This window comes from Manis pentadactyla, chromosome 3 (genome assembly GCF_030020395.1).
Source record: "Manis pentadactyla isolate mManPen7 chromosome 3, mManPen7.hap1, whole genome shotgun sequence".
Taxonomy (NCBI): Eukaryota; Metazoa; Chordata; class Mammalia; order Pholidota; family Manidae; genus Manis; species Manis pentadactyla.
The window spans coordinates 127,950,688-127,963,429 of NC_080021.1; the positions used below are offsets into that span (position 1 = coordinate 127,950,688).

Here is a 12,742-nt window from a genome sequence, read left to right on the forward strand (position 1 = left end):
AGAGATTCAGAGAGAGATGCTGGTGGCGAGGAGTCTGAGGTACCTGGCGGTCAATGGTTTTGGCCTGAGGTCAGTCCTGGTTGTTGGTCTGGGGTGAGAATAGGCTGCCCGGCACTGCAGTGCAGAGGACCCTGCCCCCACTGTGTGCATGGCTTTGGAACCCTAGCCCCTTGAAGAGGTGAGCCGGGCCATCCTGGCTGGCTGGACTGGCCAGTATGCCTTGGTGGGAAGAGGTCACAGGTGACCCTGCCAGGGGGTCGTGGCTGGGCCCCTCCTCGCTGTATGTTCACTTCACTGAAACCTTGTTCTCCCTGAGTCTGAGGTAAGGGAAGCCCTCAGACTGGGGACTTGAACAAAAACTGTTTCTTCTGTGTGGAGGAGCCTGGGGAGCTGGGGCCCTGTGGGAAGGGGCTTACCGCATTTTTAAAGCTAAGGGTTTGGCGGAGGCCAAGCAGAGCGGATGTCAGGATTGCTGAGAAGCCCATGGGTACCAGCAGGACCTCCTTTTCAGAGCAGGGGGCAAGGAGAGTAGCCATCACCTGGGGTGTCTGAGGAATGGTTAAGAAATGGGGACCCACTGGCAAGGGGCTTCCCAGAGTGGGGTGGCGAGGGGAGGGCTGGCCTCTGAGCCAGCTCTGCTGCCATTGCCCTCAGGCTCGGTGTGGGGCAGGCGCAGCAATCCACATCCAAAGATGGATACCCACCCCTGTACTAGCTCAAAGGTTAAGCTTATTTTTAAAATCACAGTGTGTGTCAACTAGGTTGGCATTTTGTACTTAAATAGCTGTTTATTTCTGGTGCCCTGGCAGTTGATGTGCAGTGCACTGTAACCGCTCACTGTGTGGGGACCAGCCTTCCTCCTCTGCGCAGAGTGACTATCAGGCTCTCCAGAGCGGCCTCGATGCCCAGCACGCCCAGTAGGGCTTGGAAGCTGACAGGAGCGGCTTCTATGATTCCGTTCTGGTCCAGCTCCAGGGCTGCAGAGGAGACAGACGGGATGAGAAACTTCCCCAAGACCCTCCCCACACCCACCAGAGCCCTGAGGACCCTCCCTGTGCCCATTGGCACCCTGAGGGAAGGCCGGAGGGCTGTGTCGCGACTGTGAGCAAAGCTGGAGGCAGACAACGCCCCCGTCCATCCAGCCCAGGAGGATCTCAGGGGAGCAGCACCCCCTGCATGTGCTTTTTGAGTGATTATTGGTAAAAATATTTTTAAAACCAATGTAAAAAGTGTGTACATCAACGAGATTTTTTAATTCTTGCCACATACACCCAGATGATGCAGGTGGGTGCCGCTGACCCACCGCATGCCCTCACGCCTGGCCTACCTCGTCGCGGCACCCTGGGGAGCAGGTCCAGCTTCGGCACGGCCCTCCCCTCATCGTCCACTTGTATCCTCCACACAATCACTAATTCAAATCTGAAAGAAGGGAGATGCTGCTATGTGCCTGTGGAAATCTGGCCAGAAGGACAGGTACACAGCCCCTGTCTGTGGATGAGGATGCCTGCCCACTGGGCCTGCTGCCCGTAGTGTGGCCAGTTCACCACAAGACGCTTGGCATCACCGACAAACAGGAAACAGGGCTCGGTGCAGTAGGTGGATGGGTACCTGCTAGGGGAGCCCAGTAGGTAGGGCGGCAGGGGCAGAGCAGCTGGTGGGGCCTCTGAGAAGACTCGCAGTCACAGAGCAGTGCCTGCCCCTGAGCTGGGACCTCACTTTTGGGCATGTGCCTGCCCAGGGAAGCTGCTGCATGGTGTGTGGGGTGTGAGCAGGAGTGACAGTGGGAAAGGGCCAGCAACTCAAATGCTGGAGACCTGAGGAGGCTGTGTGTACGTTTCCTGGGGGAGTGCAGCTTGTGAAGGCCACGCAGCACTGCAGGTAGACTTAGGAATCATGCTGGGTGACAGAGGACCGGAACCTGCCTAATAACAACACTGTTTTGAAGCTTGAAAATGAAACCACATATCTTCAAGGGCAACCGGGGATGGCCCCACTGCACGCGGCGCTGAGATGGTGAGACCCCTCCCTATTCACTGGCTGCCCCAACCTTTCTTGAAGGAGGCCATCAGGATGGCTCTGCCTCTCCCCCCTGCCTCCGGCCCCCTGGAAGGCTGTAGGGACCCAGCGTGCTGGCTCCTCCTGCAGCACGGACGGGCCACCTCTCCTCTCCACAGGCTGTCTCTGATGGGACTGCCAGACATCTCCAGGCACCAGCTGGGTAAGCTTACATTTGTCCTCTGCTATTTATAGCCTTGACTTTAATGGATGTGGCAGCCTGGGTGCTGGGGAAGGGCCTGATCAGCAGGGACAGCCGGGCCTATGGGTGTCTGTACTCACTCTGGCTGGCTGGCGCTCCGGACCCCCATGCAGCTGGAGGAGGCCCCCTCCGAGAGGTGCACGGCCTCTGGGTACTTGTCCTGTGGGGAGAAGCAGCAGTTACAGAGAAGCCAGGGCACATACCCTGGTGGGACACCACTTACATTCCCCAAATGTCTCACAGTCCCAGACCTGCTGTTTGCTGGTCCCACACAGCACAGTGGCACCACCGTTGTCCCTGCTCCTGCCTCCTGTGCTCGCTGGCACTGCCCCTTTTAGATTCTTCAGCTGCTGCACCCCCTCCTCAGCCCCCTTCCCCCATCCTGTCTCCTTGGCTGCCCTTTCGAGAACAGACGTGGGGCTGGGTGGCGGCACAGGCTGCACGCACGAGCTCCACGGGACCTGTGTCTGGGGTCACTCTGAAAGCTGTTTCCTTCCCCTCCCCTCACAGACCCCAGGGCTGACACTGAGGTCAGATGCAAGCTTGCTGCACCTCAGCCCAAAGCCAGCCGGCATGGTTTCTGAGCCCTGAGGACGGTGAGAGGACCCCGAAGACCAGGGCCAGGGGTGGCCCCGGGGAACCAAACCAGCTGTGTCAGATGAGGGCTTGTCACAGATTCTGAAGGGTCAGCCCACAGACCGGTGAGCTTGTGGCCAGCGTGAGGCCGGTGCTCCCAGACCAGTGTCAGAGACGCCCACAGAGCAAGAGCATGGCCAGACACCACGCTATTCTGACCCAGTGCGGGGCTGGGCCTGGGTTATTTAAGCTTACAGGCGATTTTCTAACTTCAAGGAAACAGTTTTTATGAGAAAATGTATACCTATGTGTTTTAAATGGAATGTGCTGGCTGATTTTTAAACCTCAAGCTCCTCTAAATTAATAACAACTGTGTAAGGAATGTAAAGGACATGTGGACGTGGCAGTGTGACTCAGGCTGGGCTGCAGCACACGAGGCCTGGGCCGGCTCCAGCGTGAGGCCTGCGGGTGGTAGAAACCGCTGCCGGCTCGGCCTCCAGGCAGCCATACGGGCCTCATGGGCAAAACTAGGGTTTAGATTAGAAGCTTTCACTAAGAAATAGTGTATTCCCTTTGGTTTTTGAAGTAAACAAAAGTAGAAATGCTGACTTTGGGAGGAGAACAGGCCTCCCGGGGGTGGTGTGGGAAGCGCTTTTTCTATGTTAGGAATTAGCTCCCTTCATCGCCTGGATGCTGATCAGAAACAGGGTGTGGTGTGGATGGGGGGCACTCAGGTGCCCTGAGGGGGTAGATAGGGATGCGATGAGGCACACAGTGGGGCTGGAGCCACTAGCAGATCAGCATGCTGCCTACACCGCTGCATGTGATGTCTGGAAAGATGACCTACGCAGGGTTGGGCTGGATGTACCCCTGGCCTGTATGGTCTGGAATACCTTCCATGAGAAGCAGCCGCACACAAAGGCAGGCTGACTGGGGAAGCATCAGCCTGGCATGGAAAGTGCTGTGGTTAGCTATATCACCATCTGCCACCAGGCCCCACTGGCATGTAAGGGGCAGATGGAAGCTTGTCCTAAGTGATGGTTCAAAATGGGGATTTATGCAGCTGCTCACCATTTGCCTGGTGTTCTGTTGCAAATGGCTGATTTCCTGAGATGGAAACATGGGGGAAGGCTAGAGCCGGCCAGGCGGGAGCCCAGGAGGAGGGGTCAGGAACCCCACCTAGTCTTTAGTGGTGTTTCACTTTGGGAAGCAGCCCTAGGGGACTGCACCGGGTCACACAGGCCCGGCTGAGTCCCAAGCAGCCTTGGAATATATGTGGTGCTGTGGCCTGCTCTCTCAGTAAGACTGTCCCTGCCCCACGACCGAATGCGTCCTTCTTTTTTACTCTACTTTCCCTGAATGCCTTCTTGTCCCCAACACTCCTTGGGCCAGGTTCAAGGGTCATCTCCCTGCTTCCATGTGGGCTGCAGAATGCATCTCAAACCCATAAGGAAGAAATTCCCAACTGAAATGCCTGAATCCCATAACCATATTTCTACTTCCTTAGTTTTTGCATTTTTTCATATTTCATCTTAATTATTATGCTACAAAAGTTCCTCAGAAAACCCCTCAGTTATTTAATATACAACTGTGTATTTAAATTGTTCGCATGCCTCTAGGAGCACCCTCCACCCTGGAGATACAGCATGTCTCCTGCCAAGCAGCCCAGCCTCCCCATCCCTCATCAGGGCTCACGCTGAGCCGGGTGCCTTCCTCCAGCTAGACCTCCATAGCAAGCAGCACATTTAGGAAATGAGTTGCTGTTGGGAGACACGGCCACATACCAGGTCCTGGAACGGGGGTTGGGGGGGGTGGCACCCTGGGCGGAGCACTGTGGCCTTCTAGGCTGGGTGTGCCTTCCCACCTCGGAGTGGAGACGAGCAGCATCAGCTTGTATGCTGCCAGGAATTGCGTCCTGCAAGCCACAGCACCCTTAGAAATAAACGCCATTAACCTCTAGACAGACATATCACTTCAGGTGGGAAAGTCAGTTCTACCAGCTGTTCTGTTTCCAAGGTGACCTAAGATCATCAGGTAACAAACATGTACTTCAAAAGTGGTTCTGTTCCTTCCTAGTCTAATAATTAAAAGGTGACCAGGCTGGTTTCTTTTAAAATAGTCAGAAATACTAATTAAGAAGGTAGACACACACATACACGTAGTGATCAATGCTGGAAACCCGTTAGAGGTAATTTCACAACTTCCTCCTCATACAGTTGTTAACATGTAACTGTGCATGCAGGTGATGACAGTGGTTTCAAGATATTCACTGTCAGTTTTATCAGTACTAAGGTGTAAACTCATTATTTCATAAATCTCCAAGTGATGTTTACCACATTAAATCTGATGGTAGTTTAAAGTCTGTAAGTCCGGGGAGAGGAAATCCCAGGGCAAAATACTTCTAAAAACCGAGATCAGTCAAAGGGAGAAATAAAGTTTAAAACCCATTTATTGCTTACAAACTGCAGCCCCGGGCCGTCTCTTCTCTGCTCCTGAAGAAGCCAGCAAGCCAGCAAGCAAGCCCCTCCCCTTAAGCTCTCAGGTTCAGACACGCCCTCGGTTGCCCAGGTAATTACCCCCAGACATGGAGATGAACTTCTCTCCACCCCTGAGGACATGCACTAAAGCCAGGCGAGATATTCTGGAAATGCTACAATTTTACCCAAACGGTCTCATATAGTTTTTTCATGGAATCATAGGCTTTTAAGTTTATAAGATCTTAAGTTTCCTAAAAAACAAAAATAATCACACACACACTGCCACACCCAATTTATCTACCCCTTCGCCTTTGCAAGCCCTGTGCCCTGACACGAGTCGTATAACAGCATTGGTACGAGGAAACAGGCTCAAAAAACTGAGATAGTTGCTCAAGATTACACAACTAGTAAGCTGATTCAAACCTAAGAGAATCAGATTTCAGCTCGTAAACTTCTGCCATATGCCCTTCCAAAGTTCAGATACCTGCTCTCATGACCACCGTGGGACACGATTCCTGCTGGCAACTGGCTTGATGGAATCAACAGAAACATTTTTGTTGGGGAACACAATTGCCACAGAGGTTTGTTCACATATTCCACATGACACACCAGACAGGAATAATGCAGCTGTACAGGCTCCCGATTTGGGCATGGGAAGTGGCTAGGCCTGCTTCTTATTAAAGGTCCCAATTTCTCCTGGAGGAGGCAGGCTGAGCCAGGCGTTTCTCAGGTAGACCTCCTGCCAGGACAGGATAGACAGGCTCCCCCTCCTGCCTGCGGCCTCCTGTGGGTAGCCCCAAGCTGGGCATCCTCAAGTGCCATGCAGTCTCTGCATCCTGTCCTCCACACACTTGCCATCCACAACATCATCTTTAAGACCCTCTCTAATGGTGGGCATTTCTGAAGGTGTTGGCAGGGTTTTAACCTGAAGCCTGATCAAGGCTGTGTGTTCCCATACTCCGTTTTTGAGGCCTTTCATGTTTAACAATATTTAAACATTTCCCTCTTACATGACGAATAGTTTGGGTATAGAACTCAAGGTTTAAATAATACTTGAATTATATTTTACATATAGTCCAAACATGTACTCTAGAGTCCTGTGTCAAACACTTTCAGTGTTTAAAATGGGGAAGAGAATAAATGAGCCATGAGGAGTCCTCTATAAGGAGCAGGCCAGACAACCAGCAGAGGAAGTATCTTCTGTAAATGAAATGAGAATGGTTGAAATCCTGCATTATATCAAAAAATAACAGCTAAAGAAAAATACAATAAAATGAATTTTGGGCAAGAGGAAGACAAGCCTTGGTGGGTAGCCCAAAGGACACAGTAACCCAGTGCTTTAGGACAGTCCCTGTTTGCCTGCCACTACATGTTGAGTCAGAGCACCTGTGAGGCAAGGGTAGAGATTATGCCCATTTAAAAAATAAGAGGTGAGGCTCAGAGACACGCAAGGCTACTGCAACAACCAGAGCTCAGAGCAAAGACAAGCCAAGCCGAACTTCTGATCTGGGCAAATTTTGGGAGCCCTGTGTGGCCAGTTCAGAACTGATCTGATTGGAGCTGATACGCCCAAGACCAGCAGTGCATGTGTGCCAGGCCCCCTCCACATGGGCAACTTCCAAGCCCTCCACCAAATTTTTACAAAAGTAAACTTTGAGAATAGCTTTAGATTGACAGAAAACTGCAAAGGCAACATGCGTTCCCATGTTAAAACCTAAGGCCACCACTTCTGTAAGTTGAGTTCACACTACTCAGCTCCCCTAGTTCTTGCTTATTGTCCTTTCCCCATTTCAGGATCCCTGTGGCATCTGAGATGACTTACCTGGATGTCTTTTCCTCACTGGCCCCAGGAGCATGCTCAGTATTTTTCACTTAAAGAATCTTAGGAGAAAACGCATACTTGTTCTTTGGGTCCTGGAACAGCCCGCGCCCTGCTGTCTGGCCACAGACCACAGAGCAGCCCTGTCACTGCTGGCCCTTGTCGGCTGGGCCAGCTGCTCTGGGGTCTGGCTTGGCACTCAAAACAATGAAAACTCTTGCATTCATTTTCCAGAGACTTTTTCGGCTGAGCTGAAGCTGATTTCTCTTCCTCAAGGACCCCTTAGTAACAGTATTTCCAGGTCAGCCCCTGCTTGAAGAGGACCCCCCAGCCCGATGCCCTCACAGACCCGTGTCTCAGGCCTGCCCCATTCACAGGGGCTCTGGCCATCACACTGTGCTCCACATGTGGCCAATGGCCTGCTGGGGGCCAGCTGACTGGGACGAGGCCTTTTCTTCAGACCTTGCTTGGCTGGGAGGACATGGCTAAGGCCTCATAACCTGCAAAGAGCTGGGCAAGAGGAAGGTACCCCCAATCCGGGTATGCTCCCGGGGCTGCGCCGCCTCTTTGGCACTCTGTTCAGTGACAGGCGTATCCTAGTGAAGGTTTGGGGAAGTGCTGCTGAACCACAGTGGAATGCACAACACGCACAGCTGCGACTCCTAAAGCTGAGCACACGTCCACCCCAAGACCCAGCAGTCCCACCCAACAAATGCACATGGGTCACAAAGACATGCACCCAGCAGCACCATGTCTGAAGGCCAGAACCCGGGAAGGCGCAGGGACGGACCGTGGGGTGGACACCATTGCTCTGCACCAGCTGTGCAGGTGGCTCCACGCAGTTGGCCTTCTGGGGGCTCTACGCAGTGATAGTGTAGAAACTACCAGCTGTGTATTTGGGATGTGTGCCTTTTTTTGTATGTATACACCTGAACAAAACCTAAAGACATGCATGTTGGCATCCCTGTGCTGTGAGTCTCTGACCTAGTGGAGGACACAGCCCACTGAGGCGCCACCGGCGCCTTGTCACCAGCTGCAGGCTCCTCCCTCCATCTGAAGCCCTGTCCTGCCATCGCAGTGCCACCTGCCTGGCCTGCCCTGTCTCTCCTTTCCCGCTGTGGAGAGCAGTGTCCCTAACGCCTGGAATTCTTTGTGCGGACACTCCAGGATTTGGTCTGTGGTCACGCAGTCCGTCTTGCTGCCCTGACCACAGAGGCACAGGAGCCAACAGGCACCGGCATGTCTTTCACACGACTCTGGATTCCTGGTCCTGGAGGTGTTATCTCAGGCACAACAATTTCTGATTACTTTCTGAATTCCCTGGTAATGCTTTCGGTGTATTCCCATCCTCCTGATTATTTCAATGTGTGGAAAGGCTTAAAGTTGTCTGAAAAAATGGAGATTTTATTGTTGATGCCCTCTTGGCTCATTTACACAGAAGTTCAATTGCTTAACTCTCTCTCCTGAAAGCACGGCCCGCATATTATTCAACTATAATTACTGCTTCACATTTGAAATAAATGGGCCAAAAGCTGCAGCTTAGAGTCTTTGTACCAGGAACACTTTAATTGCAAAGACATTTGTTTGAATGCTTATGAGCTTTCTACTTTCCTTTTCTAATATTCTACTAAGAATTCAGTGAACCTCTAAGTTCAAATAATATTTGAAGAAACATTTCCAGAGGCCAAAGCTGACCAAAGAAAGGGAAAGGCCTGTATGATTCTTAGCTTTGTTTGGATACAAAGACATCTTATTGAGGGTCAGGAAGGGACTCAGGCCCCAGGACTCCAGAGGGCACGTGGCACTGCCACCTGGGCCTCATCTCCCACAGTGGGCACATGGCCCTCCAGGGCCTCTCCACAGAGCACCTGGGTGGGCTTCCTGGGAACACGCTGGGGACTTCTGGGGACCCACACACCTCTTCATCTGCCCATTTTCCCATGCCATCCAGACCTGTCTGGGCTGGCTCAGCTGCTGAGGGAGCCAGACGAGGCCACAGCTTCTATTTCTGAGTCATGCTCTGCTTCTCTGGAGTGGCTGTGCTGAACCACCTCATTATGTGCTTCTTAACTTGTGTATATTCTATCTAATTATTTTTCTGTTCTTTTGAGGATTCCTTCAAATCTAATTTTCTCTAGCAGTATCTAAGCTGTTACTTGATTTGTCCACTGGTTTTAAAATTTTTAAAATTCTAATCATACTTACAAAAACTCACAGATGTGAACTTGTTTCTTTTTCCAATAGGCTTTTGTAGAAAACTGTCCTGTTTTTAAATTAGGTTCCGTTTGCTGTTATCATGGTGATGACTTCAGCCATTTGCTTATCATTCCTGCATGGGCTGTTCTGCAGCTTTCACTTAGTGGAGGTTTATTTTTCCTGTGACTTGCAGTTCCTCACTGGGCACTTGCTTCCAGGCTGGTTTCCCTGACGTTCTGGGCACAGGGTGTCCCCAGGGCTTTTCTGAGGCAGGGGCTGGTGTGGGGAGGTGGGCTGTACCTGGGCTGTGGTGGTGGCCACCAGACAGCCTTCTGGAACCCTGAAACACCTCAGGATAAATACCAAGGATGAATGAGTCACACTGCACTCATGGAGCCGCGTGAGGAGGGAGCCCAGCGGGCTGGCTTGCGCCACCCACCTCCACTCACTGGAGCACAGTGGGTGCCCTGCGGGCCAGGAATTACAGCTCACCCAGTGAGGCCTGCATAGGGTGGTCAGCCCAGGGAGCGAGGTGGCCTGGCCTGGGGAGGGAAGAGGCCTGGGGGGTGAAGGGTACCGGGGAGTGAGGAGGCCCAGGAGGCAAGGGGGCCTGGTCCTGGGAACAGAGGGCCCAGGGAGACTGGGGGAGCAAGGACACCAGGCCGTGTGCCCTGGGCCCCACAGCAGGTGGGTGTGGGTGCAGCAGGGGTAGCAGGAGGCTGGGGAGCAGGCTAGGGAGCAGTCAGCAGCCAAGTGTCAAAACAAGGTCACCCTCCTTACTGCACATCATTTCTTATTTCTTGACTCTCTAAATATTCACACATTTCCAAAATTACCTCCCAAAACATGAGTGTTTTCATGTCATGATCCTGCTCAAAATCTTCAGTGATTTGGTGTAGAGCCCTAAGATAAGGTCCTCTGTGAACCCCCAAGCTGCGGTCCCCCAGCTCCTACAGGCTCTTGTGCTATCCCACATCATCTCTGTACCCTCTTGTAGGTCCCCACCCACCCACCAGTTACAGAGGTCACCGTGACTGCACAGAACTGTGCATACCATCCCTCTGACTAAATGGGGGCCACAGAGGGACTGCCACTTGCCATGGGGACTGTCCCAGGCCCGTGGCAACAATGAGGGCTGGGTGCCACGACCTATGGAGGGAAGCACTGGATGGAAGATAAGGGATTTGCTTTCCCAGATGTAAAATCTTGTTGGGAAACAAGGTTTTAAAGAAGAAACAAGAACAAGGACCCTTTTAGATAGACATTTAACATAAAACCTCTGGAACTTTAGGAATGCACATGGCCTAAGACAGGAGCAATTCTTGCAACTCTGGGCCTGTGCACTACAGAGTCAGCAGCTCCCCTAGGAGGTTAGAACGCACCAGTGTGCTCACGCTTCGCTGGCACCAGGCTTGCTGGGGAGAAGCCCGTGTCCAGCCCAGGACGGCGGTCACGAAATGTGCAGGACTGCAGTGCTTGGACGACGGTCCTGATAAACAAGAGCAGGGAGGACCGGCCACGGTGTCCGATGCAGCTGGAGGCTCCCACACTACCCCAGTGCGGATTCCGCACGGGCCATGACCCTGAGTGCAGGGCCCGTGTGTACCACAGTGTTGAAGCCGGGAAGCCTGGTTGCCACCAAGTGCCCCAGCGCTGCCATCCTCCACAAAACATGATGAAGCCGGCTCAGCAGGGAGGCACATGGCGGGTGCACTTGTGGTGTTGCAGCCTGGACCAGTCGGCCTGCACCAGGGGCAGATGAGGCTGCTCCTCTGGCGGTGGCAGCAGAGGGAAACAGTGTTTGTTCTGCTGGAGCCTACTTGGAATTAGTTTAAAAGCAAAATAACCCTTATCTACGGACTTGTTTTTTTGTACGTTATAACTAATGGTTTTTAACCACCCTCCAAAAAAAAAAACCAGTCTCGGTAATTCAAGTATATATTCAGAAAAAATGCCAAAAATGAAATAGTGACTAGTCTTTGAACCGTGACTATAATTAAGGGACAACCCTCCTAAGGCAGAGCTAAAACCAGTATCCCCTATGAATACTGTTGTAAATGAGTCAAATGCAAAGGAAATCTGTCAATCAATCCTGACAGCTCAGGGGGCACAGAGATACGCCAGGACGCCCTCCAGCAGAGGGGAAGGCACCCACAGGGCTCCCTGGGAATCTGACGCTGCAGCCCAGCCGGTCTGCTAAACTGCTGGAACCCAGGGCCCCTGTCCTGGCACTAGGACTCCAGCCCTTCCAGGCAAAGTGCTTCTCAGTGTCATACCCCTCCCACATGGTTACCTAACCTCACCATCCAACGGTCCTTTTTGGTCCATGGTGATGGGAGCGTGGCATGGGGGGGAGGCAGTGTTTTCAGAAGGACCATGATGGGCATCACGAGTGAGCAGCTTTAGGAGAGGCTGGAATCAAGTTCCTTGCTTTGTGTTCTTTGCCTTTGGTGAATCTCCGGAATCCTGAAAGGTCCTCTAACTATTTTTCCAGCTTCCCTTTTCTTGTGGAGAAGACAAACGAACCTCTTTCATTCTGCCATAGTTAGAAGTCTCACAACTGACTTTCCTAATTTTCTTTAAAATTTTTCTTCCTTGCCTTCATTATAATTAGCTATTATAAAACTTGCTTTCCCCTATATTAGTTGGGAAATTATAAGCTCTCCTCCTGTTTGCCAAATACCTTCTTAGATAGTTTACCATGCACACTCACCAAAGTCTGAATCAACCCATGCCTCAATCCTCACAAAGGACTTGCACAGCCTTTCAATTTCAGTCACCCTCTACTGCTGTGTACTTTCAAATTACAGCTTTAAAAAAGACCTCACTTGACATTGTCATGATCTTATTACATCATGTTTGATGCATTTATCTTTGCTCTTCATTACTTCTTGCATCTCAAGCCTCTCTTCTGGGATCATTTTCTCTCTGCCTGAAGAATATTCTTTCATTCTAAAATGAATGTGTACAGAGGTAAATTCTCTCAGTGTCTGCTTATATGGCATTGTCTTTATTTTATTTTCTCTTTTCCCAGTTTTGTGGAGATATAACTGACATGTAACACTGTGTACAGATTCAATATTTGGACCTATTGTGAAATGGTCATCATGCAACAAGTCTAGTTAACACCTATCACCTCATCACCTCACACAGTCACACTTTTTTTCTTGTGATGAGAACTTTTAAGATCTGCTCTCTTAGCAACTTTTCAACTATGCAATCAGCATTACTAACTATAGTTGCTGTGCTGTACGTCACATCCCCAGGGTTTATTTATTTTGAAACTGAAGTTTGTGTTTTGATCCCCTTCACCCATTTCACCCACACCCACCCCTCTTGGGGCACCCACCAATCTCTTCTGTGCATCTAAGAGTTTGATTTTGTTTTTGTTTTGTTTTGAGACTTCACACAGAAGTG

General features: G+C 51.3%; 3 protein-coding genes across 6 annotated transcripts in view; 2 read left to right on the plus strand and 1 right to left on the minus strand.

Annotated features, from left to right (window-relative positions):
* IPPK (inositol-pentakisphosphate 2-kinase) overlaps positions 1–12,742 on the plus strand; it is a 77,287-nt gene that overhangs the window by 51,303 nt on the left and 13,242 nt on the right. Inside the window, exon 14 of one of the 2 annotated variants that reach the window (XR_005027069.2) lies at positions 3–626. The exons of the other annotated variant lie outside the window; for it this stretch is intronic. The gene's annotated coding sequence lies outside the window, so the exon portion shown is untranslated. Of the gene's footprint in view, positions 1–2; positions 627–12,742 lie in introns of those variants that run through there. 2 annotated transcript variants of the gene reach the window in all.
* CENPP (centromere protein P) overlaps positions 763–12,742 on the minus strand; it is a 266,012-nt gene continuing 254,032 nt past the window's right edge. For both annotated transcript variants that reach the window (XM_036896889.2, XM_036896890.2), the window contains exons 6-8: positions 2,338–2,417; positions 1,328–1,419; positions 763–977 (exon numbers count right to left, since the gene is read on the minus strand). In XM_036896889.2, coding sequence (XP_036752784.2) covers positions 835–977; positions 1,328–1,419; positions 2,338–2,417 — 315 coding nt within the window. In that variant the 3' untranslated portion in view covers positions 763–834. The remainder of the gene's footprint in view (positions 978–1,327; positions 1,420–2,337; positions 2,418–12,742) is intronic.
* The window catches only part of ECM2 (extracellular matrix protein 2), a 76,022-nt gene continuing 64,718 nt past the window's right edge, over positions 1,439–12,742 (plus strand). For both annotated transcript variants that reach the window (XM_057498435.1, XM_036896884.2), the window contains exon 1: positions 1,439–2,218. The gene's annotated coding sequence lies outside the window, so the exon portion shown is untranslated. The remainder of the gene's footprint in view (positions 2,219–12,742) is intronic.